This window comes from Lissotriton vulgaris, chromosome 2_1 (genome assembly GCF_964263255.1).
Source record: "Lissotriton vulgaris chromosome 2_1, aLisVul1.2, whole genome shotgun sequence".
Lineage (NCBI taxonomy): Eukaryota > Metazoa > Chordata > Amphibia > Caudata > Salamandridae > Lissotriton > Lissotriton vulgaris.
The window spans coordinates 958,341,770-958,367,053 of record NC_141687.1 but is presented as its reverse complement, the minus strand read 5'-3'; the positions used below and the strand labels follow the sequence as shown (position 1 = coordinate 958,367,053).

Genomic DNA, 25,284 nt, shown 5'->3' with positions numbered 1-25,284 from the left:
AAAAGTGGCATTTTCAGAATTGTAATCTATAATCTGACTTTACCAATAAGGAGGAGTTTACATTACCATTAATTTGAGTCCAAACATGACATTTCTACCTGCTCCCAATCAAAACGTATTAAATGTAATGAGGTAACCCAATGTTATCCTATGGGAGAGGTAGGCATTACAGTTGTGAAAAGCATATTTAGGAGTTTTTCACTACCAAGACATAAAAACATCAATATACATGTCCTACTTTTTAGATACAATGTGCCCTGTCCAAAGGGCTGCTTATGGCCTACTTTAGGGTGTCTTATATGTATCAAAAAGGAAGGTTTAGGCCTGGCAAAATAGGTCGAACTGTCAGTTTAAATCTGCACTACAGGCTGCAATGGCAGGGCTGAGATGTTTTAAAGGGCAACATTTTGTGGGGGAACAATGAGTCCAGCTACCCATTAATAGCATTTAGTTTACAGGCCCTGGGTACCCAAGGTACCATATAAGAGGGACTTGCAAGTAAATTAAATGTATCAATCAGGTGTAAGCCAATTATACCATGTTTTAGTAGGAGAGCACAAGGACTTTAGCACTGGTTAGCAGTGGGAAAGTGCAGAGAGTCATAAAAGCCAACAAACACAAGTTCAGAAACCAGGAGTGTGAAGGCAAACAGTTTGGGGTGACAATGCAGAAAGGGCAAAATCCAACAAACCTTTTTATTTATTTATTTACAGGCACTTTGATGAGATCTAATTTGCAGTGTGTGCCCTGTGAATCTACAAATACATGTTCGTGAAATTAACAGGAGCATATGTATCAGGTCTGGCTCTCAAGAGCTCGAATGTCCTCCAAACACAATTCTTTAAGGAACGACTGTCAACTTCAACTAATTGTCACCGTTATTCTCAATTTATTTGTTTGGTAAAAGCAAAGCACAATAAAAAGGCATCAGTATTTTGTACAGAAAAACAGATGAAAAAGGATAATAAAATATAAAATGCCTTATCGAAATATCATAAAGGAAAAGCTGTATGGAAGGTTGTGGTTGCTTAGAAGTATTTGACCAATGTGAGACTCATTGTGAGACACTCGAGATAAGGAATGGAGATGGGCTGTGCAGCTCCAGGGCCAGGGTGTTGACTCACTGCCCCACTCTTTGACTAATTTGCTTGCCATATTACAGCTTTCACATGAAAACAAACAATATCATGACTGTTTGCTTACTTCCAGCCCATCTGGCGCACTATTTACCTCCAGAACAACACTGTCCCTGCTTCTGAATCTGGCACACCATTTAGCCACGAGGCTAACACCATCTTAATCGCTGCAGCGTCCCATGGGCCATTATAGTCAGATGGACCCAGATACAGAAGATCAAATATTTTGGGTGCGAATGTCCCCAAATGGAGGTTATGAGTTAACAGCTAATGACTCATCAGGTTATGAGTTCACAGCAAATGACTCATCTCAGTGTATGAGACACAGCCTTCTGCACTAGTTTTATTCTTTCTGAGTAAGGCCTAGCTCTTCTCACTGACCATTCTGATACTCAAGTGGGGTCACAAAAAAGATGTGAACGAGATTTTTTGGGCCAGAGCCAAAAGAGACGAAGCAAACCTCTATGATTGTTCAGATTTAAACAATCACCCTTACAGTGACCTCCACTGAGATAGATCATATGATGTATGTGCAGGATGCGGAGGATGCAGGATGAAGAGAAAAAGAACACTGAAGGGCCATTATACGGAAAAGTGGCACAACACAGCAAGTCACCTTGCTGCGCTGCAGTGCACTGCGTCACTGGGAAAGGGCAGGAATGCACTGAATTTAGGGCATACAGCAGATTCCTGACTTTCCCCCTCTGCTGGCACACAATGGGCTGCCTAGTGTCAAAGCAGGCACCTTTGCACCATGGTGGAAGTGTGCCTGTGTTGCATTCCAAATCCATGGATGTTGCATAGGAAGACTCACGCAAGTCCCAAGGAAATGCTTCACCGTGGCAGAGTAAAGAAACACAGTGATTTGCGCAGCGTTACATTACTCAAGATTTATGAAGGAAGCCGGGCCACGCAAGGTAGTCTTGCATGGCTTAATAAATCTCATTTTTTAATTTGTGTCGCTTTTGCGCCACATTGAGTGGTGCAAGAGTGACGTAAAGCGGGCTCATAAATATGCCCCTGAGGTTCTGCAACTTTTCTTTGACTTACATCCAAAATACTGCACAAAGCTTCTATATTTCGATGCCATCTTCATGGGGGCCAATTCAACGTGGATGAGTGAAAATCAGTTATAGGCAGAAGAACTATCTTGGGACAATTATACAAAACGTTATTACACAAACCTAATGCCCCTCCCGAAACCCCTCCATTATCAAGTACTGCAGGTCCCAGGAAAGGCATTCATCTGGAAACTGTGCCATTATAACTGCAATAGTGTAATGTTCTATGACATGATACCTATAACACCGCCATGTCTTAGAAGATATGTCTTCTTGTCACCATCTCTGTGCCACTTTACTCAATAAAGTCCAACCGGAGGCTCTCTTCTTGCTCATTTTCTATGCAAGTGAAACCTAGCAATAGGCTGCTCTTAATTGTGGTTCTGGTCCTGCTTCTCTCTCAACTATTGACTTCAATGACAACTCTGCATCTGTGTCCTCAATACATCTAAAATATCATTACCAATGACTTAAGGGTGCACCACATAAATATTCAAGACAATTACCGAGGAGCAGTCCCTTCTCAATGTTTCATTTCTGCTTAACAACAAAACAATTGCCTTCAAAAGTGACTGAATTTGGACCAAGACAAAGCAATTGTTCAAGCCCCATGAGGCTCCACTAGCTGGAAGTGAAGGATGATGATTTGATGTGCGACTCTTGAACCTCGTGAACGGCTTCATGCAGTGGGACCCAGCGAAGGATCTTACGCCATATTTTCAGCAGGTCCGTCCGGAAGCGTTTGACAGAGAAGCAGTAGATCACAGGGTCGATGCAGCTGTTGAGGCTCAGCAAAGCAGAGTTAATCCTGTGCATGACGTCCAAAGTGGAAAGTGGCTTGCAGCCTACTGAGGATGTTCGATTGGCCACCCAGGCTACAACCGTGAGGTGGTACGGGGCAATGCATATCACAAATACGAGCAGCATCCCCAGTACCATGGCCTTGGCCAATCTAAGATGCACACATCGGGAACGACTCAGTGGTGAAGACAGGGACTTCATGATTGAGATGTAGGAGGCCAATACAACCAAAAAAGAGATAAAGACATAGATTATCATAGCATACGAATAGCCCTGACTACCAGAGAAATGCTCAAAACACTTAGTCACAGAGAGGTTGGTTCTGTAGGTTTGATGCTCCACCAGTGAAGGCACGGCACAACAAATCCATACGGCCCAAGTGATGAGACAGGTGACCAGTGCTCCCTGCCGTGTGTTCAAAGGCATCCTAGATTTGGACATCTGGATGGTGTAATGCCTGTTGACACTGATCAGCATCATAAAAGTGATTGCACTGTAGGTGGCCAGGTAATATGTGGCTCCAGCAACCCTGCACAAGATGTCTGACAATACTGATCCATTTAACAGGTTCCAGTTACCGCCACTGAAGTAATAATCAATCCACAGGGGTAATGTGAGGTTGAAGAGTATGTCTGCAATGGTCAGGTTGATGAGGTAGATCCTTATAGCTTTCTTAATTTTATCATTACGGAGAAACACCACCATGGCAATGGCGTTGCTGGGAAGTCCAATGCAAAGAACCACAGTATAGGCCATCGGCAGAAAGACATACTGCGTTGGATCATAGACATTGCATTTAGATGAAGCATGCCCTGTGTCATTCCATCCAGTAGAGATGCTCATCTTTCTAAAGGTAGGAGTGAAAAGAAGTAAGAAAAAAGGTCAGTGGGAAATATGAGCATTTGTTATCATGAATTTATAAACACTCCACAAAGTTATGAATAATTTGCAAATATTTCATTATTTGGGGAGAAATAGTAATGCATTTCATGGGTTAATGACTGTAAACAAGCATACCAGGGTTAGGTAACAATATAATGAAGATCTTAATAATGCATGCAAGCAGTGTGGTCTAATTGGAGGAGGTGTGGTCTAATTAAAGGAGATCCAATTATTTAAGAGTAGACGTGATTTTGTTGAAGGAAGCTGAGGCATAACTAAAGCAAGTGTGATCCAATTGAAGGAAACATGGCATTTTCAGTATAGGAATGATTTAATTGGCTGGAAAAGGAGTGGTTCATTTGGTAAATGTGTGGGCTATATGGAGGAGATATTGTCTAATGCAAGGATGAGAGGTTTAACTAGATGACGTGTGGTCTTATTGGCTACTAGGATGATGGGTGTTCCGCCAATAGGAATCTGAAGGATGTATGATGACCACTTCATGTGATTACAGGCCTGGAATCAGTTTTGAGACAGGGATTGGGAGCTTATATTCTGATGCTCCTCTTGGCACCTTTCTGTGGTCTTGGAAAAAGATATTTATGGACTCATCTGTTTACTGAAAATATTTCAATCTTATATAGAATTAAGAAGACTGTCTAACTGAAATGTCTCTTTAAGTACACTGTTATTTTCAAACAGTTTTTGCATTGCAAGACTACATTCTGTAACATAAGCCTTTTCTGCAGATAAAAGTTCAATGACAAACAAATCAATCATTGATATGCCTGTTGCACTGCTCCCCCGTGCTCCAATTACGATCTCTCGTCATCACCACCAAATTCACCAAAAGCGACAGCACTCTCTTGGTCCCAAACTCCCATTTTCCAACCCGAGTTCCTTAAAATACTGCGCACTTGCTCTGCTACCACCAAGCAGGATATTTCTGCCCTTTTCTACTGCGGGGTGGAATCCCATGCTGCACCTGGCGTTGTGAACTGCTCCCGAAGCTGCAGATCCCCTGTTTACAAGAATCTGGTGTGACTTAGTACCGTGTTAGCTAAAGTCCTTGGAAGAGAGGTTCTTCACGAAATCAAATATTCAAGCCTTCTCCATATGACCGAGCCAGACCCTGATTTTTGAATGTGAAAGTAAACAACTTAAATTTCTTTGGAAAGACCTGGCCTAGCTCTCATGGGAACAATGTGCAACAACCTGTCCTTATGATCTTTAGTAATCCTGTGTGGTGGACAAAGGATAAAGCTGCTGTTACGTTCTGACTCAGTTTCTAATAAATCCCAGGGTTTTCAGATAACAGAAAAGGTGTAATGGTGGTTTTGTAATTTGATATACAATTTATGTGTTTTTAACAGCCGTTTGATCCACAGCCCAAGCAGCTCTGTTTTATTCTCCAGGTAAAGTTCTTTGCAAAAAAAAACATTACTTCATATTGAGATCGCATAAAAATATGCTACAATGGAATCAGTCTCAAAATTCTACTATCTAGACATGGAGACTTGTCTTATAACTTGATCCATTTGGGAAGCTAAGATTTTAATTGACAGCTACTTGATCTACGTTGACAAGAGAACCAGTAAACCTTAGCTCCAATCTTATCCCAAAAACAATTCTACTTTCAGTGGGCACTGTTGAGATCCATCAACTATTTCAAAAATTTGAACAACCATTAAAGGTAATATATGATTTGGTTTTCCACCTCAGCTCAACAGAGTTAGGTGCAGTATTTTGCAAGCCTGCTAATTGGTGGCCCGCTTATTGGGAAATCTGCACATGCGCAAACTTAAAGTGAACCAAGGCCCTCTTAGTTTTGGCCTCGTCATGAAGTCATTGTTTATCTAAAGCACAAACAAACGAAATTGAGGCCCAGAATTATTACATGTTTGAGCTGGTGCACTCAACACACTACGCAATGCAAATGGCAGCATCGATTAACTTTCTAGTGCAAAATATGTTTTGCATAGAAAAGTTGATTAGCGCATAGCCCTAGGTGGCTTTGCGTCATGGAAAGTCACCTACACTACAATCTATATAAAGGGGGCACAAAGGGGCAGGAGCAAAGCAAACACCCAGAGCTGTTCAAGCAAAAGCAGTGGAACTAAAATAGTGGGACCTGGCTTTGTGTGAAATCTTAATTCCAGGCGCAAGCACGGAGACACAGAATATTGGGCTATATCCTTACCATAACGTATGTAATTGATGTAAAATTACACCCTGGGCTTTAGTCCTCGTGTTGAAATTCGTAGTGGAGGGTGTATCATGAATATTTGTCTCTTGGAAGACAGTGCTGGCTCATCAATCATTCAATCAGGATTTATCAAGTGTGGCTAACCACCAAATAGGGTATCCAGGCGCTTGCTGGCCCTGGAGGCTTATTCGGACAGTCAGGTCTTAAGTGCCATTTGGAATTCCGAAAGTGAGGTGATCGTCTCAAGGTGCCTGAGGAGGCTGTTTTAGGTCTTTTGAAATGACATCATGTTACCCCCCTTATAAACATCTCCCAGGTACGAGAGACCCGAAGGCGTTCCCAAGGCAGGAAACCTTCCAGAGCTGAGAGCTGACCCAGCCACGTTCCGTGCCATAGAGGGGTCATTCCAGTTAGGCGGCAGTTCCAACCAGTGAGACTCCAACAAATGGGGGACACCCACGTAGAGAAAGACAGGGTATTCGATATATACGCTCCATGTAGATGAACCACTAAGCCATCTATCCCCAGAGAATGTATTTCCACTTGACACGCCGAATTGTCCCACCCAACCTTGAACCAGTCATTAACCGGCACCATGTGTGCTGCAAGATAGTATAAGTAGATGTCCAATAAACCCAGGCCTCCATCAAAGGGAGACGTGTGTTGACTGAAACGCCACTCTGTGTCGGCCCACACAAAGTTGGTAACCCTTGCATCAAGTAGTGGAACCAAATGTGGTGGGTGGGATAGGGATAGTTACTCAGCACGTACAAATAGTGCGGCAGGCACACAATTTTAAAAAGAGCCATGCGCCTCATGGAGTTCAATGGTAGTGCCGCCCAGAGGACAAGGTCGCAATCAAGCTGCCGGTCCAGACCCTGGAAATTAAGGGCCCAGGCCAAATCTGGGAGGGGAGACGTGTACCGCTAGATACTTAAAAGAGTTATGCCGAGTAGGAATGTTGGGGCACCAAACCCGACCTAGAGCGTCACCCTTTACCTCCACTAAGCATGACTTACCTTCATGAACCCAAAGCCTGGATGCTTCACCCTACAGCCAGAGGAGTTTTAGGCAGCGGGGCCCGGAGTGCTGTGGATCTTTCAAGATCAGAAGCATATCATCTGCGTATATCTCAGCGTGGTCTGCAAGGCCAATTTGCGATCGACAGTCCCAAACCTGGGTGTCCCACCATATAAGCCATGTGAGAGCCAGAGCCGGTCGCTCCACCCGCCGCGTGGCTCCTCCTGAGTGCGCCGGTTCCCCCTGCTGCTAACGCCTGTTCGCCGCCGCCCCAGGGCTCAGGTGCCCCTTGGTTGTGTTTTTCTCTGCTTTTGTGCCCAATTTTGTGTTCATTGTCTGATCGTCGTGCCCCTGTTTTTATCCGGTTTTGTGCCTCTCTGCCGCCTGTTGTGTTTTTCTCTGCTTTTGTGCCCAATTTTGTGTTCATTGTCTGATCGCCGCGCCCCTGTTTTTATCCGGTTTTTGTGCCTCTCTGCCGCCTGTTTCCCGCTGTTTCCCCCGCTCCCTGCCGCTGCTCCCCCGCGGCCCGCCCCCCTTCTTTTTTCTGTACCCTCACCCCCTCCTAGCCGCCACCCCGCTCCCGCCTCCCAGCTGCTCCTCCCTCCCACTCTCCATTTATGGCAGAGTCCGCGCGTACGTGCAGCGAGTGCACCGATTGTGCGCCAAAGGCGCGCCAAAGGCAAGCGCGTCTACGCCCGTCCGCGCCTGGACCACGCCCAGTGCCAGGAACCCTGAATCTCGACGAGGCCAACATACCCAACTAACCTACGACGCCGCCACCCTCCGCGCTCTCAACACCGGCCAGAACCCCGCCTGCTACCTGGCCACCCCAAAACGCACCCACGGACCTTTCACCTGCCAAGAGTGCAAATTCACCTGCATCCGACCCGGACCAGCACCCACCAAGCCCACGACCAGCAAGAGTCCCCTCAAGTGCATCCTGCTCAACACCCGCTCCATCAACAGGCACGCAGTCGAACTCTGGAACCTCCTAGACACAACGGCACCTGACGTCGCCTTCCTCACAGAAACCTGGAGGAACGCCTCCTCAGCCCCCGACATCGCCATAGCCATCCCGGACGGCTACAAGATCACCCGGAAGGACCGCACCAACCAAACCGGAGGAGGCATCGCCATTGTGCACAGAAACACCATCCGCATCACGACCAACTCGGAAGACACCCTCACAGCCGCCGAACACCTGCACTTCCAGATACACACCGACCCCAGGACTACCCTCAGAGGCACCCTCATCTACAGACCCCCGGGACCACACACTCAATTCAGCGACACCATCGCAGACTTCGTAAGCCCGCACGCCCTCACCTCCCCAGACTACATCCTCCTAGGAGACCCCAACTTCCACCTGGAGAACAACAATGACAGCATCACTACCACCCTGCTGGACAACCTCGTCAACCTCGGACTCAAGCAACTGGTGAACACCCCCACCCACTACGCCAGCCACACGCTTGACCCCATCTTCTCCTCCAGCAAGCACATCTCCTTCAGCCACTCCACCGGACTACACTGGACAGACCACAGCTGCATCCATTTCACCTTCAAGAAGACTAACTCCCTCCACCACCCGCAACTGGCCCCCCGCAGAAGCTGGAGCAAGATCACCGCCGACCAGCTCACCACCTCCCTCAGCCAGAACCCTCCCACCATCACGACGGACCCCAATGAAGCAGCCCGCAACCTCGCACAATGGATCACCAACTGCGCCGACGAACTTGCACCACTGAAGAAACCACCCAGCAGACCCACAGCAAGAAAGCTTTGTAGTTCACGGACGACCTCATAAACTCAAAGAAAACCTGCCGCTCCCTGGAGAAAACCTGGCGCCAGAACCAGACAACAGAGAACATGACAGCCCTCAAAAACGCCACCCGGAATCACCACCAACTGATCCAAACCACCAAGAGAGCTACTTACAAACAACGACTGGACAACAACACCCACAACAGCAAGGAACTCTTCAGCATCGTCAAAGAGCTCTACAACCCCAGCGCCTGCAACAACGACATCACACCCTCACAAGACCTCTGCGACTCCCTCGCCTCATTCTTTCACCGCAAGATCGCCGACATACGCAACAGCTTCGGCACTCAGACCAACCACCCAACCACCGAAACAGCGCACCCAACCACCACCCTCTGCACCTGTAACCAGGTCAGCACCGAAGACACCGCTCGCACCATGGGCACCATCCACTCCGGCTCCCCCACCGACCCATGCCCACACCACATCTTTAACAAAACCGACTCCATCATCGCACCCCAACTCCGCAACGTCATCAACAGCTTCTTCGCATCAGCCACCTTCCCAGAGAGCTGGAAGTATGCCGAACTCAGCGCCCTCCTGAAAAAACATCTGCGGACCCCACGGACCTCAAGAACTTTCGACCCATCTCGCTCCTCCCGTTTCCTGCCAAAGTCATCGAGAAGACGGTCAACAAACAACTCTCCGCCTTCCTCGAGACAAACGGATCCCTCGATCCATCGCAGTCCGGCTTCCGAGCTAACCACAGCACCGAGACCGCCCTCATCGCAGCTATGGACGACATCAGGTCTATGCTCGAAAACGGGGAAACCACTGCACTCATCCTCCTGGATCTCTCAGCAGCCTTCGACACGGTATGCCACCGCACCCTGATACAACACCTCAGCAACACCGGTATCCAATGAGCGGCCCTAGAATGGATCATCTCGTTCCTCGCCGGTAGAACCCAAAGAGTCCGCCTCCCCCCCCCCCCCGTTCCGGTCCTCGGCCACCGAAGTCATCTGCGGCGTCCCACAAGGATCCTCGCTCAGCCCCACCCTCTTCAACGCCTACATGAGCCCCCTTGTGGCCATCGCACGCAAATACAACCTCAACATCATCTCCCACGCCAATGACACACAGCTGATCCTCTCCCTCACCAACGACACACAGCTGATCCTCTCCCTCACCAACGACCCGGACACCGCCAGAGCCAGCTTCCAGGAAGTAATGAAGGACGTCGCGGAATGGATGAAGCTCAGCCGGCTGAACCTGAACTCAGACAAGACGGAAGTCCTCATCCTGGGACCCTCCCCCTCGGCCTGGAACGACTCCTGGTGGCCACCTGCCCTGGGCACCGCCCCCAAACCCACAGACCATGCACGCAACCTGGGCTTCATCCTGGACTCCTCCCTCACGATGATCAAGCAAGTCAAAGCTGTCCTGTTTCAACACCCTACGCATGCTCCAAAAAATCTTCCGATGGATCCCTACCGCAACCAGGAAAATGGTCACTCATCACCAGCCGCCTAGACTACGGAAACACCCTCTACGCCGGAACCACAGCCAAGCTCCAGAAAAGACTGCAACGCATTCAGAACGCCTCGGCCAGACTCATCCTGAACATCCACAGCCACATCTCCGCCCATCTGAAGAATCTGCACTGGCTCCCCGTCAGCAAGAGATTCACATTCCGACTCCTCACCCACGCACACAAGGCTCTCCACGACAAGGGCCCCATGTACCTCAACAACCGCCTCGCATTCTACACGCCAACCTGCCAGCTCCGCTCCGCCAGCCTCGCCCTTGCCGCCGTCCCACGCATTCGCAAAGCCATCGCTGGAGGAAGATCCTTCTCCTACCTGGCAGCCAAGACATGGAACTCCCTCCCCACCCACCTCCGGCTGACACAGGACCATCTCGCCTTCAGGAAGCAACTCAAGACCTGGCTGTTCAAGCAGTAGAGACCTCACCCCCAGCGCCTTGAGACCCTAACGGGTGAGTAGCACGCTCTACAAATTCCTTGATTGATTGATTGAAGAGGCTCCATCACCCAAGCAAATAACAAAGGGGACAGTGGGCAACCCTGGCATGTGCCATGATCAATGGAAAATGCAGGAGATAAGACCCCAGACCTGAGCAGTCGGAGAGTGATAGAGAAGCCGAACCATACTCCGGAACCCCTCTTCCAGGCCCGCCAAGGAACCCCATGCTTAAAGGCCCACTACACTGTATCAAACGCTTTAGTGAAATTGACTAGCAAGAGAACCAGTGTGCCATCAAGGTCTGGCCGTTCCAGGTCTTTGCTGTGATGTGGGAGAAGGAGTATTCTCCACTATGCGGGGAGTATGGGCAAGTGAAAAGGAGGTGGAGAGTAGTCTTCTCAATTGTTGGTGGAAGTTCAGGTGGTGGTTAATGTAGGTGGGTCCTTGGTTGTGTAGAGCCTTTTGTGTGTGGGTCAGCAGCTTAAATTGGCATTTCTTCTGTATAGGGAGTTTCATGAGGTGGGGTGTGATGTGGATTCTTTGGGGAAGGCCAAGGATGAGTCTTGCTCGGGCGTCGTGTATGGTCTGAAGTCTCTGTAGAAGGTGTGCTGAGAATCCTATGTAGAGGGCAGTGCCGTAGTCTAGTTGGCTGGTGATGAGGGCATGTGTCATGGTGCGTCTCGAGTGTAGAGGTAGCCACTTCAAGATCTTATGTAGCATGCAGAGAGATAGGAAGCAGGCAGAGGAGACAGCGTTGATATGTGATTTCATGGTGAACTTTTTGTCATTGATGATTTTAAGGTTTCTGGTATGGTTGGAGGGAGTGGATGCAGACCATAGGTCTGATGGCCACCAGAAGTCTTTACATGTGTAGTTTCTGTTGCCAAAGATCAGTACTTCCATCTTGTTTGTGTTCAGCTGCAGGCAGTTGTTCTTCATCTAGTAGGCAACGTTTGTCATGCATTTGTGGAAGTTAGTTCTGGTGGTGGTGGGGTTGTCAGTGGGTGAGAGGATGACTTGGGTGTCCTCTGCGTAGGAAATTCTGTTGAGACCGTAGGATCAAGTAGCTCGGTATGCTCTAGGTGTGTCATGAGTTGATTGTTGATGATATTTTCCAGTACCTTGAAATCTCCAACTGGATGACCAACAACTGTTTACAGTTGAATCCTGGTAAGACGGAAGTCTTGCTTCTTGGGAAGGCTGCTGCTGCCTGGTCCTCGGACTGGTGGCCTACACAGCTGGGCTCCCCTCCTATGCCAAAACAGTGTGTCAATAATCTCGGCGTGAAAATAAATCATTCTCTGTCAATGTCGGACCATGTAGCCACCGTCTCAGGGGCTTGCTACCATAGGCTAAGACTTTTGCGTAAAATCTTCCCTTTTATTCCCATCGAGCACCGCAGAACACTGACTCAAGCTATGGTAGTGAGCCGTATGGATTACGGGAATGCCCTATTAGCAGAAGCTGGAGTAACATCTCTAAACAAACTGCAGGTGATCCAGAATACGGCGGCCAGGTTGGTCCTGAACATGCCGGCGGGCTCCTTCTCGCTGCCTTTATTGAGAAAATTACACTGGTTACCCATAAAACAAAGATCTTTTTTTAAAGTCTGCTGTCTGACATTTAACGCGCTCCAGGGCCAGGGTCCAATGTATCTGCAAATTAAACTGAAAAAACATATTCCAAGACGCCCATTGAGGTCGAGCTCGCAGCTGTTACTGCATGTACCCCGTATCAGGCTCCATAGGACAGGGGCATGGCCTTTTCCTATCTGGCCCCCAAATACTGGAATAGCCTCCCAAAATCGGCGCGAGAGATTTCATCTTATCGAATATTCAGGAAACAACTCAAGGCATTTCTGTATTAACGCTCCCTCTTCTCAGCTATCTTTTTCCTTAGGTGTTATTCTGAGTAAGCGCCGAGATGCCCCAAGGTGATTCGAGCGCTATATAAGAACACCTAACATAACATAACATAACATACTTTCAATGGGAATGGGAGCAGGGAGATTGGCCAGTAGTTTTTGAGTTTGCTGGGGTCAGCAGAGGGTTTTTTGAGTCGTGGTCGGACTTCAATATGTTTCCAGACATTGGGTTATGTTGTGGTGTTGATACAGGTGTTGAGTAGGCTGGTGAGTTCCTGGCTGATCCTTTGTTTTCCGGGGTTGAAGATGTGGTGCAGGCATGGGTCTGTGGGAGCGCTGAATTGGATGGATTTCATGATGGAAGTGGTGTCCTGGGTGGAGAGGATGTTCCAGGCGGTCAATGTGTGGTTTGTGTTGGTTACAGTGGTAGCGTATCTGTTGAGGAAGTCTGTAGGTGTGGTTTGGGGTTTTAAGTTTTTGTATATTGTTGAGATATTTTCATGGAAGAAACGGGCAAGGTTGTTGCACAGCTCCCGTGAGGGTGTGATGTTGTTTTCGCTGGCAGCCGGGTTGGAGGATTCCTTAATGCTGTTGAAAGATTCCTTGGTGTTGTTGGAGCTGGTTTTGGTTGCTGCTGCAATGTCTGTCTTCTTTGTTGCTCTCAGCAGGCGGTGGGAGAGGTTAAGGAAGGTCTTGAAAGCTGTCCTGTTTGAGGTATCCTTGTTGGTGTGACATCTCCTCTCCAACTGTTTTCTGTATCGTTTCACTGTTCTGAGTTCTTGGGTGTACCAGCTGTCATTTTAGAGGATTTTCTCTGGATGTTGCTCTTGATGGGGATGATGCTGTCTGTGCAATTGTTGATGGAGGCATTGACGTTTTTGCACTTCCTTTTCAAGGTTGATGACGGTAGCAGGGTTGGAGGTGGTGAGGGCGTTTGCCGAGCTGTTCTCTGAGATGTTGTTCTACCTCCGTAGAGGGGGTGGGGTGTTGATCATCTTGGGAGTGGTGGTGCTGGGGCTTGCGATGCTGATGTGGACAATGGAGTGATCGGTCCATGTGAGTTCTGGGACATGGCTGAATTTGATGCAGTTGCTGGAGGTGGAAATTGGGTGCAGCATGTGTCCTTCGGTGTGTGTAGCATTGTGGACGAACTGGATCAATGCAAGGCTGCTCATACTGTTGAGGAGGTGTGCAGTGTTTTGTCATTGAGGGGTGGCAATGTGGAAATTTAGGTCACTGAGGAAGATGTATTCCTTGGAATTTATGGCTAGGGGCTCAATGAAGTCTTCAATAGTGTTGCAGAATCTGGAGTGTGGGTCTGGAGGGGGGTATGCAAGGGTGCCTCTGATGGTTGTCTTATCATCTGTGAAGTTGAGATGTTCCTTGTTGGTGATGGAGTTGCTGGTGGTGGTGCTACACTGTATGGTCTCTTTGTGGATTATAGCTATTTTCCTCACGGTTTGTTTGGAGGTTCTGGTAAGTGATTTTATATCCACCAGGGATCATTGTGGTAATGTCTGGGGCAGATGTGGGGTTGAGTCAGGTCTCAGTGAGGAAGACTATGTCTGGTGCGAGGGGGCCAATAAGGCCCCATAATTTAGTGGAATGCTTGCATAGTGAGCATGTATTGAGAAGGGCGCATGCGAGTTGGAGTTTTTGTTCAAGTGATTTCTGTGGTGTGTTTGGGGTGGGTCTGGACGGTGGGCCGGTGTGTGTGCAGTGGCAAGTGAAGTGGCAGTGGGTGCAGGTGAAAGGTCCTACTGAGGAGCTTGGGTCAGCATGCTGGCAGTGTATGTTGCGGTGTTGAGGCTGTAGAGCTCAGCAATGGTGTATCTTTGGGGGGCAGGAGGGCCAGGGCTTGTGGCACTGGGCACAGTCCAGGCATAGACAGGCTTGTCTTTGGTGCGCCTTTGGGGCACAAGTGGCACGGCCACTGCGCAGTCGTGCTGCCGTCTGCATTAAGAAGTTCCTGGGGTGGGCGGGGCTTCTGTTGGTGGGAAGAATGGTGAATGGGAAAACCTGGTTGGGAAAACCCCAGCGGTAAAACCCGGGCTGCTCCGGTGTCACTGGATCAGTCTGAAACACGCAGGAACTGGAGACCACAGGCAAGTGGCAAGCTAGGTGTCCAGGTGTCTACTCAGCACAACGCAACACTTAAAGTCAAGCTAAAATGGCTTTCAATGTGTGAACGCAGCCAATTACATCATCAGTGCGCAACTCTTGCTATGTATTGGGATGAGCAATTTTTTGAGCTCAAGCAATGAAGCACAGCTGAATTGCACACAGCAGTGTACTACGTGAATGTAGTACCTCTGGGCTGGAATGTTGCCAGGTTACTGCATACTCAGCAATAAATACCTTCTAATTTGGTAATAACTCCATTCATTTTCAGTGCGGCTAAGCAACAATGTTGTGGCAACAAGAGCTAAACAAAAGAAAGGCCCTTTATCTTTTCAAGCATTTTTATTTCTGTTTCCAAAATATCAGACATGGGAGATTGGGGTGCCACTATGGGAGTTTATGGAAGCTGCCTCCTCCCCACCCTCCTATGCTGTGTGTAACTAGTCCTGAATTTAGGGCGTAGCTTAGAACCTGTGTGCACAGCCAGGCTGAGGTTGAGGGGCTGACTGCCAGCTGCTGTCTGTGATGAAGGAGGATAATCTGAGAGTACCACACTGGATAGCCTGGGGACATGCGGGTTAAAGTACATTGTCCAGAGCTAGGTTGTGTCTATATCATTGATGCAACATCTGGGGCCGATAATGTGCATTAACAGTACACTTTCATATAGACGCCACTGATGTTCGTGCAATTGTTGGAACAACTTTACATGAACATTTGCAACACCCGACAAGGGGGGAAACGACATTTGTGCTAAAAGTAATTACAAAATGACATTTTGGAACAGTGAATCAGTCCTGTTGTCGATGCAATAATGACGCGAGTGCCAGTGCAATCTATGTAATCTGGAAATGGAAGCGATCTATGTAGTTTGTCTCAATGAGAGGACAGCAAAGCGCAGCCAATGTTCTTTTGAACATGAAGCAACCCCACTGTGTAGTGCCCCTTTGCACATAAAAACACGCATGTGACGTCTGCTTAAGGACATCGGGCACAGAACAGAAAAAGCGCTTTAGGCTGAGTCTATGTTAGGTCGCACCTCTATCCGTTGTTTGTGTCCAGCGTGCACCTACATATTTTTTTATTTCTTTTATTAATTAATTTTATATAGCATGAACAAACCAATATTGGTATCAGAGCGCTGTATCACAGGGTGGCGTCCAAACGCTATACAGTGAGGAAAAAACATATAGCGTTCATTAATGGTACAAAGAGTCACAGGATAATAACACAATAGGGTAGAAATATGATAATAAGGTAAAAGGAAGGAAGTACAGGGAAACAATGGAAACAAAGTGGTACGCATCATTCGGAAATACCATATTCCTCTCATCCGATTAATGTGAGCTTTTAAGAAGAAATTATATAGTTCTGGACTGAAGGGTAAGTTGATGAGTAGTTGGCTGGATAGTTCAATCAATCAATCAGTCATGGTTTTTAGAGCATGGCTACTAACCCGTAAGGGTCTCAAGGCACCGTGGAGAGGGGGGAGGTCTGCAGTTCAGTCGAAGAGCCAGGTCTTGAGGTCCTTCCTGAATTGAGGCAGAGATGGTGATTGCCTAAGATGCAGAGGACGGGAGTTGCATGTCCTGCAGCAAGGTAGGAGAAGGGTCTTCCTCCAGTGGTGGTACTGTGAATCCCTGGGATGGTGACAAGGGCCTGATGGCTGGAGCGGAGATGTCTGGTGGGGTTGTGGAAGGAGAGGCGGTGGTTGAGGGATGTGTGTCTGGCGTTATGGCGGGCTTTGTAGGCATGCGTGAGGAGCTTGTGGGTGATCCTTTTGTTGACCGGTAACCAGTGAGGTCTGTCATGTGGTTGTGGATGTGGCTGCAGCAAGTGAAGTTCAGGATGAGTCTGGTGGAGGTGTTTTGGATGTTTTGCAGTTTCTTTTAGACTTTTTTTCATGGTGCCGGCGTAGAGTGTTGTCGTAGTCGAGTTTGCTGCTGACGAGTGCATGGGTGACTGTTTTCCTTGTCCGGGTGGGGGTCTACTTGAAGATCTTTCGGAGCAGGTGGAGTGTGTGGAAACAGGAGGACAAGACGGCGTTGATCTGGCAGTTCATCTGGCGGTGATCTGGACCAGGATGATGCTAAGGGTTTGTGTGTGGTCCGTGGGTGTGGGGGAAGTTCCAAGCGCTGCAAGCCACCAGGAGTCATCCTAGGCAGAAGGGTAGAGGCCCACGATGAGGACTTCTGAAGTTGTTTTTTGCAGCTGTGGGTTCATCAGAGAGGAAGAGGATCAGCTGGGTGTCATGGCAGAGGAGACGATGTTGAGTCTGTGGTTTCTGACAATGGTTGCAAGTGGGGCCCTGTAGATGTTAAAATGGTGGGGCTCAGGGAGGAGCCCTGTAGCACTCCGCAGCTGATTTCTGTGGGTTCTGAGAGAAAAGTCAGATCTCTGACTCTCTGTGTTCGGCCGGTGAGGAAGGAGCGGATCCAGTCGAGGGCTTTGTCGTGGATGCTGCCATCATGAAGTCTAGCACATAGGGTGTCATGTAAGATGGTGTTGAAAGTTGCCAAGATGTCCAGGTTGTTGAGGGCAGCGGATTCGCCTCTGTCAAGGAGAATGCAGATGTCGTCTGTAGCAGCAAGGATAGCGGTCTCGGTATTGTTGTTCCTTCTGAATCCAGATTGGGAGAGGTCTATGATGTTGTTTAATTCGATCAACTCAGAGAGTTGGGTGTTGTTGGCCTTCTCGATGACTTTAAATATGTGGTGGGGGTAGGGACCCGAGGGGGCTCTGGAGTGGATGCTCTTCGTGAGCTTGAGGGTATCGTTGGTGGTGAAAGAGGTCCAGTTGAGTAGGGTCTGCTGGGGTCTGGGTCCGTCTGGTGAAGTGATTTCGCTTGGGGTCGATGGGTTTTGGTTAGTGAATCTGCCGTAGATCGCCATGATCTTGTAGTGGAAGAAGGTGGCAAGTTTGTCGCAAACGTCTTGGGAGGGGGGAGGGGTGTGCCTGTTGTCTCCCTGCTGGGTTGGGTGAACTCTTTGAACGTGGTGAAGAGTAATTTGCTGTTGTGTGCATTGGTGTTTATACATTCTTGTATGATCATTTTCTTAATTGATTTGATGAGGTGGTGGTGTTTGATAACTGTGGCTGTGTGGTCTGCTGAGGCCTTGCTGCTTCTCCGTCTTTTTTCAAGCCATCAGCAGGTACGCCTGGACTGTTGGAGAGTGGAAGAAAACCAGCTGGCTTTCTTGGAGGGTTGCTTGGCTGAGGGTTTCCTGGGAAGGGGCAGTGTGTTGGTGCAGTTGGAGATCCAGGAGTGGATGTTGCATGCAGGTGCGTTGGTGTCCGTGGATGTCGGTGGTGGGATTTTGGCGAGGGTGGTGGAAGGTTGATCTTCGGTGACCTTGTTTCAGCTTCTGCACAGGTGGCAGTGGGCGTGCTGGTGTACGGTGGGCTTGGTGAAGGAGAAATGGATGCACCGGTGGTCGGTCCACTGTAGTTTGGAGGTGTAGCTAAAGGAGAGGTTGCTACTTGCAGATAAGATGGGGTCGAATGTGTGGATTGGAGAGTTGACCAGTTGCTTGAGTCCAATGGTGGTGAGGTTCTCCAGTAGGGATGATGTGTTGTGGTCATCATGGTTGTCCAGATGGAAATTGAGTTCTCCGAGGAGGATGTAGTCCGTGGAGGCATGAGGGTGGTGTGCGATGAAGTCGACAAGGAATTTGCTGACTGGGGGTGGGGTCCAAGAGGTCTGTAGATGAGGGTGCCGTGGAGGGTGGCGTTCCAGTTGGTTTGGATCTGGAAGTGGAGGTGCTCCATGGTGGTCGACTTGTCATCCAAACTGGTTGTGATGCTGAGGGTGTTTTTGTGTATGATGGTGATGCCTCCACCAGGTTGGGCGGAACGGTCCTAGTGGTTGAATTTGTAGCCATCGATGGCGTTGTCTGGGGCTGACGTGGCGTTCATCCGGGTTTCCGTGAGGAAAGCGATTTCGGGGATGGACCGAGGACCAGGGTCCATGGCGCTGGGCCCAATCCAGGCAAGGATGGGCGCAGACGGGCTTGCCACGCAGGGACTGTCATTAAGTAGTGTAAGGGGAGGTGGGACAGCTACAAGGTGGGAAAGTTGGAAGCAGGAAAGCGGCGCTGAAGGGTGTCAGTCCCGCGGGGGATGAGCAGCGGCAGGGACACGAAAGGAAAAAGGAACAAAAGTGAAATAAAGTGACAAAAAGCAGAAATGATGAAATGACTGTAAAAAAGAGACCAGAGGAGAAAAAGGCAGAAAGCAGAGAGACAGAAGGCAGAGCAGCAGCAGCAGAGCAGAGATGCTCCCCACTGGACAACCAGAGATGACGTGCAGGCGGGTACCTGCGGGTGGAGGGGGCCTCAAACAATAGTTCTATTGGTTAGTGAAATGATGGATGTTTGGGTGAATGCTTGGATGAGAGATAAGATGGATACTTGAACATGTGGATGGATGGATGAGTTAATGGATAGTTGGTCCTCGCAGGAATGGGTCACATATATGAACCTAAAGTATTTATATGTGTCTGTTTCTGTGTATGCAAGTTAATCTGTATTTGTCTGGCTGCCAAATTATGTATGTTTTTCTGTAAATATGTATGTCTCTCTGTATGTACTTTGGTCCCTTACTCACTTTGCCACTGGATTCAAGCTAGCCTGGCTGATGAAGGGTGTTACCCAGAAACCGATCCCAGGATGATTGTTTCTGGTTCAGGGAAGACCTGGCTTAGCAGTTCAAGCTGGGCTGATTTGCATATAGCTGGGTCTGAACTGAGGTGGTGAAGTGAGCTAAAGAATGATGATGGATTCAACCCAGATCTGTGACTGGGGGTGAGTGTCTGAAAAGTTTCAGCGCTCCGTCCATCATCTCCTTGTGTTTGTGTTGTCTCTGTATGTACTTAACATGCCCCCCTTATGTTGAACGTACCTGTTTATTGTTTGCACATATGTCTGTATCAATGTATTTATCTTACTAATTGTGTGTACATCTGTCAATCTGTGTATGTATGTGCCTGTATGTCTTTCTTTCTATATATTTTTCTCTTTGTATGAGCATATATTTCTGTCTATCACTGCTCGCCTACCTATGGAGCGTATTTTTATGCATAGTTTTGTGTATTTGTGCGTCTGTCTCTCTCCATTTTTTCTACCTGTTATAAAAGTGCTTTGTTTCACCCTCAGCATCTTTTGAATCAACACTAATATATGTATTGACTACCACACCCAGTAAACCGTATCTATTGCTGAATAACAAATGATTCTACCTGCTACGTATGCACATCCATCACCCTCCTGCCGTATTTATATAAGAAATGAAGGAGCCCGTGTCATCTGCTGCAGTTGTATTGCACCCTCACCTTCCCCTATTCGTCTGGTTGGGAGGACGGGGGAACATTCTTTCTCCCTGTCTCAACCCCGAATAACCTCTGAGGTTTGATGATTACCACGGCCTGTGGATCTTTTGAAAATGTTTACAACTTTGGGTGACTGAACAAGACGGGGTCCTTCGCAATTGTGTGTCATCTACTGTGAGTGCTTCCTGACTTGCGACATGACCTAGGTATAGCTCATAGAGGAGCAGGCACAACAGTGGCTACATGCAAAATACGTCTTTGCCACCATCTCTAAGTATACGCCACAAATGACATATATGAAGAAACCTTTTACAGAGGCCCTTTAAACACGTGCTATATAGTGCGTTCGTTTGACAGCTCAGCTGTCTGGAAGACCCATTGTTACCAATTCTTTCAAATATACAAAAAAAAGGTGCGCTTTGACTCCGCCCAGAAGAGAATATGTTCACTCTCACCTTGTGCGCGTGGCTGTTTGGTGTATCATTTCATCTTTTATGGAATGCTTACATTGGAAAAAATGAGGGAGTCTTACGTGTCAAAAATACACTGAATCATCACAGATTACATGGTTTATCTCGTAAATGTATAATATGTAGAAAACAATCGTGTTTGTATTGTTATTTTCACTGCAGTGGGTTTCTTTAAAAAAAATGTAATAGTACTCAAATAGAAGCCAGGCCTATTGGCTTTGCCAATTTTAATTTTCCTTTGGTTCGCCCATGAGCCATTTTCACTGCTCTGGCCCCACCTCCTTGGCTGATTTTCTACATTTATCATGTGTTTCTATTTATTGCAATATTTGTTGTCACCCTCGCTGGCACCACTTCCACCCCTTATAGTTGTGCTGCTTGTTGGCCGAAGTGACAGCTCTTCTTTCACTGCGAGGCTTCCATGCCACCTCAAGCCACTCCCACTCTGTTTTATTTAGACTAAGGTCTAAATAAAACAGAGTTTTTCTCTCTCTCTCTCTCTCACTCCCTCACAGTTCACACACACACGCAGCTTCCGCTCTGGAAACCCCCTTGCATTATACACTGCTTCCCGCCAGCTTTTGGTAAAGCACGTGTTCCCAGGCAGCATGTTTCAGGTAATCAAAGAACTTTTCTGTCACTCTGAAAGGCAGGCAGCACACAAGCGTGGGCGAAGCGTGAGGCCCAGAGACTGGGCCATGCTTTCGGTTTACGAAATTACTGATATATGTGGTTTTATGCACAGCGTGGGATTCTGTGGCGTAGAAAGGGCTCTGACGGCCCTAGCGTGAGTGAGCGAAACGCCCCCCGCCCCTCCCCCGAAGTCAGGCAGTGAAATACAGCCATAACGGGGGTATGGATTGTTGCTCACACAGCTGGGTCCCGCACCACCACACCTGCTGCACCAATGGCGGGTACTCCCGTGGTAGGATTGTTGTATAGTCTGCAATAAATCCTAGGCACAACCAAGCACCAACCAACAACCAAAATATCACACAACCAACATCTCTGTGATAAACACATAACCAAACCAGAGAAAAGAGTCTACTCACATAATGGATCAAGAGGTACCGCCTCTGCCACAACAGACACACTCAAACTCTTACTACGCAGTGGAAAGGACTTAGCCAGCCACCGCCCCACCTGGCCCGATCCCTACTTCTGATCCCAGCCAGGTTGTGGGAGCCTTCCTTGGCCCGATGGACCCCATCACAGGCACCCAGACACTCGCTAGGCCGCAGGACGGGGGCTCCCGCACCACAGGGTCATACGTAATATGGCGGCAGAACTGGCTTCACCAGTCTAGGGACTAAGCACCCTCCCAAGCTAAGTAGGCCATGGGTGCAGGAGGTGCAGCGGCACCAGAGCCCAAAGGTTTGATGTTATGACTGCAATGCATGACAGTAAACAGAGTCTTTTGCAACCCAGGCTGATTTACCCTGCTTTCATTAGGGTCAATGGATCCCTCAAGACTATCGCTCAATCAATCCATCAATCAGGATTCATAAAGAGCGGCTAATCACTCAATAGAGTATCCAGGCGCCTCGATTGAGTATCCCGAGGCTCATTCGAGCAGCCAGGTCTTGAGGGCCCTTCGGAATTCTAGAAGTGAGGTGATGGTTCGGAGTTGCGTGGGGAGGCTCCTTTCAGGTCTTAAACTTTAATCACCACAAAACTCAGCAACAGCAATGCCCTTGATAAAAGAATAGACAAAACTTCGACTGAGAGAACTGCAAACACTTCAGAATGCAGGAACTTCCTCTGTTTCCCCGGTGAACGAGCACTACCTATGCAAAGCGTTACATATCTTCCACAAAAATGTACTCAGCAAGTCCTGCAACCAGCCTCCACTTACTACATAGTTACCGGTCCCCTTAGTTCCAAGAACTAGAATAAACCTACCTTTGCTGTTTTATGGAAGCCATCCCTGAAAGGCGGTTCCTTCCGCGTCAGAGCTCGAGTCCCGTAGGACGCCAGCCCCCATGAAATGACAAGGACCTCCAGCCACCCACAATTCAGCAGGGTGTTTTTCCAGCACAGAAGACGGACAAAGCACTAGGGATGTCCAGCTTAGTCCAGAAGGATCAGTCCAGGCCAGAATTTCCAGATAACCACAAGGTAAATGAGGTTCATTTTGAAGGGAGTCGTTTATCTTTTGCCCATATCCTGAAATTCTGCCCCTAGATTCTGCCCTCTTGGTCCAAACTGCATCTGACTGATTAACAACTCCTTTGAACAATTCCTTCCTCTGTTGCCGGCCTCTGTGCTTGCATCTTGCTTCTAATGTACAGCGTGCTGATACCCAACTGGGTGGAATGCACTGGTCATAAATGCAAAATTAATTCTATTAATTACTGTGATTACTTTCATTACGTAGCAGGGGCTTTCACCTCTGTAATTCACATCTAACTCCTAACCTTAATCAACTGGTTCTGCTATCCTACCACTTTAGCCGGGCACCCTCTGGTGAAAAACTCATTAAGTCCCAGGCCCACAGTCCCATTGCCAAGCATGTGTACCTAATTTATAATAGCCTTCAGCTGTGTTATTGATAACTGAACACTGCTCATAGGACCAACGTGCCACATGCTGTCTATTTCTCTGCTAGCTATGCATTTATGCTTGGGGATGCGGAACTTGTATTTGATGGAAAATCAATTAGCTCCTGCTGCAAAAGTACATATCCTTCATTACCGATTTATAGATTGATTGTATTGTACTCCCCTTTAGCGCCTGACCAATGTTATTGTATGCACAATCTACTTTAGAATGCCTGACTTTTAGACCTCTCCTTTGTACAGCAATCTGAGAGCCAGATAGGTGGATTTTGCGCCTTAAATGACAACAAATGAATGACTAAAGATATGTTGGGCACCCAAGCATCCTCTTGGCATGTTTTCGGCCGCCAAGGACTAGGGTGACCTGAATTTTAAAGCGAAAAAAAACAGGATATTTCACAAGAATGGATGAACGACTACAATTTTGCTTCATGCGAGCTCACAGAAAGCAGCGCTCCTCAGCAGAGAATTACAGAAAGGCAGTAAGGACAGGGCTTTAAGTGAGCTGGGTCTCACCGGATCTAAGCATCAGCAGTTTCTTTAAGGGGGCCGCGAAACGGGTCTCTATCGGGCTCTGTTTTGTGCCCTGTCACAGGTGGTCCGTGTTTTTTACCCTGACTGCAGTGACAGCAGGCACATCGATGTGCGGGTGGTGAGCGTTTAAAGAGAGTCCTTTTCTCCCTGGATTTCCCTTCTCTTTTTGAAACCCAGGAGCAGCAACATTGTTATGGTGTCATCAGGGCTTTAAGTGGAAGCTTATTCAATATTATATACAAGCCATAGTTGCTGCTTATTTATCTTATGCAACTAGCAACCATTGATAAAGCCAATAGTCCTGACTTGTAGGTATGATGTTGATAAAGCCAATAGTCCTGACTTGTAGGTATGATGTTGATAAAGCCAATAGTCCTGACTTGTAGGTATGATGTGACTTGTATCATATAGATGGACGCAATGACCGGAACAGCAAAATACATGTCGGGCGGCACATAGGGTGACCAACTGACATAGGTGCACTCATCCATCCATCCTTTCATTTATTATCTATCCATTCACCCTCTCATTCATCCATTCATCCTTTCAGTAATCCATCCAGCCATTCACACATTCCATCACTTATTTACTCACCCCCCTTTTCACATTATGAGCTGAGCCTTTGTCTGCAGAGTTGCAGCCAGAAGAGGCCCATCAAGAACTTCACCTCGCTGTAGTTCCTAAAGCAAGTGGTGGGGGAAAGTTCACTATGCCCCTGCACATAGGCAGTCTGAAAACGCAGAAGTCATGAGTCATGCATGATGCACAGTGCCAGGATGTGAGGTGACTGTGACATGGTGTTGTTTACAGGGCTTTAAGTGGGGTGAGAAAACTGGGGGGTCTCTTCAAAGGGGGTGTTCGATGTAATTAAGGACATGGCTTAAAACACCTAGGGCCTTATTTATGAAGGACTTGCGCCGCCGGTGCGTCACTTTTTCCCATGTTAAAAGTGACGCACCGGCGGCGCAACTCCTTCATAAATAAGGCCCCTAGTCTAAAAATCTGTGCTTAGCATAGTGTTCTGCCCGACTGATATTATGTTGTTTATGTCATTGTATCCAGATATATAATACAGCAAGTATCATTACACCAACAACAAGCCTGGACTATTGGCTTTGTCAATGGTTGTTAGTTGCTTAAACAAAAAAAGCCGCAACCATGCTTTGTTGATTATAATATTGAAAATACTTCAGTTCAAAAATGATGAGGCAGTGCAAGAACGATAATCCGTTCTTTTTAACTTATTTTACAGTCTTCTTTATTTGAAATGTTTTCCAACGTTGATAAAGTTGCAGCATTAGCGTTTTGCATTTTATCTATCAGATTGCCCTGCTGTACACTGAGGCAGGAGGAGGCCACCACATGCTCTCACACCCCAGACTGCCCCATTGACATTCTGGATGTGGCAATTAGCCGGCATACAAAATGACAATGGGCAGGTGTGGGCTGCGCTTGTGCTCCAGGAGGAGTGTGAGGTGCCAACATCAAGGGTCTGAGGCCTCTCACAGGGGAGCAGTGCTGCTCCCTGTGATGGCCAAAATTACGGACAAAAGGCG

At 47.9% G+C, this 25,284-nt stretch overlaps 1 protein-coding gene across 2 annotated transcripts in view; it reads right to left on the bottom strand.

The window, feature by feature from the left end:
- Positions 1–639: 639 nt before the first annotated feature.
- Positions 640–25,284, bottom strand: part of LOC147731481 (platelet-activating factor receptor-like) — a 61,194-nt gene continuing 36,549 nt past the window's right edge. The window contains exon 2 of one of the 2 annotated variants that reach the window (XM_086958750.1): positions 640–3,845. In XM_086958750.1, the coding sequence (XP_086814876.1) occupies positions 2,819–3,841 (1,023 nt within the window). In that variant the 5' untranslated portion in view covers positions 3,842–3,845 and the 3' untranslated portion in view covers positions 640–2,818. The remainder of the gene's footprint in view (positions 3,846–25,284) is intronic. The other variant, XM_086958749.1, reaches the window with a different exon arrangement.